Here is a 3932-nt window from a genome sequence, read left to right on the forward strand (position 1 = left end):
TGTTGGTACAGAGCTTTAGCATTAGCATAAATATCATGTTAGTTTAGCGCTTTAGTATTAGCATCTACTAAATATCATGTTGGTTTAGCACTTTAACATTAGCTTCTGCTAAATTCCGCTTCCTCTGACCTGCGTCTTCTCGGTGTGTCTTGCTCCATCCACCCGTCGGGACGTCCTCTGTCCTTCATCGTCCTCCTCCTCYTCACTGGATAGGAYGACTGAAAGCAGAGAGAGGATCAACATTCTGCAGAGCGGACCAGGAACCGGGCGGCAGAGGAAGCGAGTCAGACTCACTGGCTTCACTGGGATCCAGTCTGGACTTCTTCTGTCTAAGAACTGAAGTAGCCAGCGTCTTCCTGTCTCTGAACGTCCTCCATCTGTGTCTCTGAGCCTCCATCACGTCCTCCAGGTCCGCACACCGCCTCCTCCTGGCTGTCTTTGGCGACAACACCGTCTTCATCGGGGACGAGGAAGAGGAGCTGGACAGTGACACAAACTCGTCCTCAGGCGTCTCCTCTGGGCCAACGCTGGACGAGTTCTTCTTCTCCTGGAACAAACAGAGTCTCAGGCTGGGGACAACCGGCCACAGCCTAGAGGATCTTCTGTCCTCTTACCTTCCCGTTGGCGGCCGGGTCCACTTTCCTCAGTGGCGGAGAAGAACTCAACTTCCCAGCATCCACCTGTGYTCTCTGCTCCTCCAGGTAGTCCACAGCCTTCACAGATATGCGTTTATGTGGCATGGAGGGACTGGAAACTTTCTTCTGTGGTGGAGACTGTAGACCTGAGGTGTTCTCTGACTGCAGCAGATGGTCAGACGCTCTCTTAGGCCGCCCCCGGCTGGACGAACAGGGGAACAACACATTATAAACCCTGAATCATTAGGATAAAAGTAGCTGTATCAAAATTGTATCAAAACGCAAAAACAAATCTATTGTAAAAGCAAACTAAAAACTCAACATCCTGATTTCTGTACAGAACGTATCTGGAAATAATTTTAAATATATTCTGGGCTACAGGAACATGATAAATGTCCCTCTTTTGCTGTTTTTATTCTTATAAACTGTCTTTTTTTTAATGGTTGAGCCTAATTCTACTTTACTGCATGTAYATGGTGCTATACGTATTAGATGAAAGCAAAATATCTGATTATTAAAGTTTTCTTTAAGATTCCTGCAGTCAATCAGGATGAGCTTTTATCAATAATATTAAYTGAAATATTATTAATTATTAAATAAAACTGTAATACAACAGGAAGATGCATTTAAATAACCAGAATAAACAAAAATATTGAACAATTTRCAAACTAAAATCCTTCACAAAATATTATAGTCAAAAAAATATGGATATTTACAAATCTCCCAAGTAAATATAATCTGGATATTTTTATATTAATTAATTTAAAAAATGCCCCATCTTACCAAAAGATGAATAAATTAAATAAAACTCTAAATGAAGTAGTGAGGTGCTGCTATGGATCGAATCCTCCAGATGAATAAAAACAAATCGACTCCAGCAGCTTCTGCACAGACATGATAAACTGTTATCTCACCAGTTAGAGAAGCTCTGCTGCCATTGGCTGCTCCAGCTTCCTGCCGACCTGTGATTGGCTGATGAAGCTCCGCCCCTGCCGGAGCTGTCCACACCTAGCAGAGTTTGGATGTAGCTCCTGAACGGTTGCCGCGTCGCCCTGAAACAACAACAACTTTGTTTTCTTCCTGCTTCCACATGGTAAAATGTAGCGGTCATCCTGGCATGAAGGGGGCGCCTCCACCAACCTTATTGCAGGTGGCTTCCCATCATGCATTCTGTCAGATCCACCTCTTCTGGTAGGATTCCCAAAATCCTGCTTGGACCAGAGAATACACGTAAACGACGACGTATTAAGGCCATTGTGGAAAGAAAAAATATATCATAATAAATCCCGCCAAAAAACCTTTTGAGATTAATTTCTGAAATTTTCTAGATAAAACAAAACAAAAAAAAATTCTGAATTTCAAAAAATTTGACTTTTGAAACACTGAAATTTCAGCATTTTTTCTAACAATTTTTTACTTTAGACATTTTTTTTTGAGATCTCAGAAATTTTCTAGGATAAAAAATTTWAATTTCTGACTCAAAAGTAAGAAAATTACTAGAAAAAAACTAAATTTTGAGATATTTTGAGAAAAGAAATTTCTAGCAGATATTTTACTTTTGAAACTCAGAAATTTACAGTTTTTTTTCTATTTCTGAGACTAATCTCAAAATTTGTCAATGTCAATTTTATTTATAAAACACTTTATAAGAGATATTAACTGTACCAACGTATTGTATAGTAGTCGTAAAGCACAAATAAAGCACATAAGAATAAAACACAAATTAAAGCAAGTTTTTTTTAATGGAAATTAACCCCGTCATACCTCCTTAACCTGGGGGTCAGAGCCATGGAGACGTGACAGGGGTGACTGCAGGTGGATGTGAGCAGGGTCAGAATCCTCAGGTTGTTTCTTCTTGGGGATTTTATAAGGAAACGCCATCCTGTAAAATAAATWAAAAAAAAAAAACATTCCAGACTCCATTGAAAAAACAACCAATTCCACAGCAGCGCCCCGGTTTAGCCACTGTTTACAGCGCACTGACAACGATGAAAACACTGCACCAAACTCCATAGAAAAACATACACATTTTACCAGTTGCTACAGAGTACTTTTGAACAACAAAATGACATAATAAAACTAATTGAAAATCAAACACACACCTTAATTTAAATATCCAGCGTGGTCTAAGTTGATAAAATTGATTAACTGTTACTTTTAACGCACTTCAAACGACACTGAACCTGAACGGAAAGTGCAAATGACAGGTAAAAGTGTACATTTCAGTAAAACTAGGAAACTGAAGCAGRTTATTTTAAAGCCGAATTTCTCTGAAGACCTTCTTCTTGATTAATCATAAATATTCACTCAATCGCTTCCTTCATATTCATCTGACTTTAAACTGTTTTCACACACACCAACCTGTTTAAGCCAACGGAGCAGCTAACTAGCCTGCTAGCCGGGGAGCTCAGCTATCTCTCCGCGGCCTGGTTTCGCTGAGGCGTCCCTGGGGTCTCCAGTGGACTCATGGAAAACAGCAGATCTTTACTCTGGTCCAGAAGAACCACACAAGTACTTACAAACCGGCATGATACCCCCCGAACAGAACCGGGTTCATCAAGGTAATGAAAACAGAGACCGTGTTCTTCTTCTTCCAGGTTACCGGCGGATTGATCACCACTGATGGGTGCGTACCGCCACCTTCTGTCCAATACGAGCAACAACAGCCTGCTTAAGTTTTATGTTTTCTGATAATATTGACATTTTATTCAACCTGATCCGCCCCCTTTGGTATTTTATCATATTATATTTACTCTGTATGTTGATTAAAACATCGCATTTAGCACACTGCAAAAAGGTCATTTCAGCTCAGGGGTAGAAAGGTAAGTTCGGGACGCTCACTGACCTCCAGGGCAAAGGCCAGAGAACAAAGGGGGCCAAACCAAATACTTTGACCGTCTCAAAAYTGGTGAAGATCGTCCACAACCCTGGAGAATCCTTAGGAGCCGAACGAACTTACACATTACAGAAATGGCGAATAAAAATGTTTTTGTTTTCATTTTATGTTTTCATCTGGGACAAACACATGGCGTCAATGACAAAAAATATTCTTGTAGCACTACTAACGGAATGAGAATGGGTATTCAGATGCTTTCCACCTAGTTCTATGATCATTGTTTCAGTCTCCTGGGCAAGCATACTGTCAGCAGATAACAGGGATTACACTTCTTATATGACAAATGACGTTTTTAACACTGGCTGGGAAACCTTAGTGGCAGACGACGGGAATAAATGGACAAAAGACTGGGGTACTACTGCGTACGCACAGCATCACAAACAGATATTTAGTATCTCACG

General features: G+C 40.6%; 1 protein-coding gene across 1 annotated transcript in view; it reads right to left on the reverse strand.

Annotated features, from left to right (window-relative positions):
• LOC103481345 (sentrin-specific protease 7) overlaps positions 1-3255 on the reverse strand; it is a 7861-nt gene extending 4606 nt beyond the window's left edge. Inside the window, exons 1-7 of the mRNA XM_017309080.1 lie at positions 2997-3255; positions 2400-2517; positions 1776-1846; positions 1550-1687; positions 615-837; positions 245-547; positions 130-213 (exon numbers count right to left, since the gene is read on the reverse strand). Of these exons, the coding sequence (XP_017164569.1) occupies positions 130-213; positions 245-547; positions 615-837; positions 1550-1687; positions 1776-1846; positions 2400-2516 (936 nt within the window). The 5' untranslated portion in view covers position 2517; positions 2997-3255. The remainder of the gene's footprint in view (positions 1-129; positions 214-244; positions 548-614; positions 838-1549; positions 1688-1775; positions 1847-2399; positions 2518-2996) is intronic.
• Between the last annotated feature and the right edge of the window lie 677 nt (positions 3256-3932).

The sequence above is a fragment of the Poecilia reticulata genome, linkage group LG2 (genome assembly GCF_000633615.1).
Source record: "Poecilia reticulata strain Guanapo linkage group LG2, Guppy_female_1.0+MT, whole genome shotgun sequence".
Classification (NCBI taxonomy): Eukaryota; Metazoa; Chordata; class Actinopteri; order Cyprinodontiformes; family Poeciliidae; genus Poecilia; species Poecilia reticulata.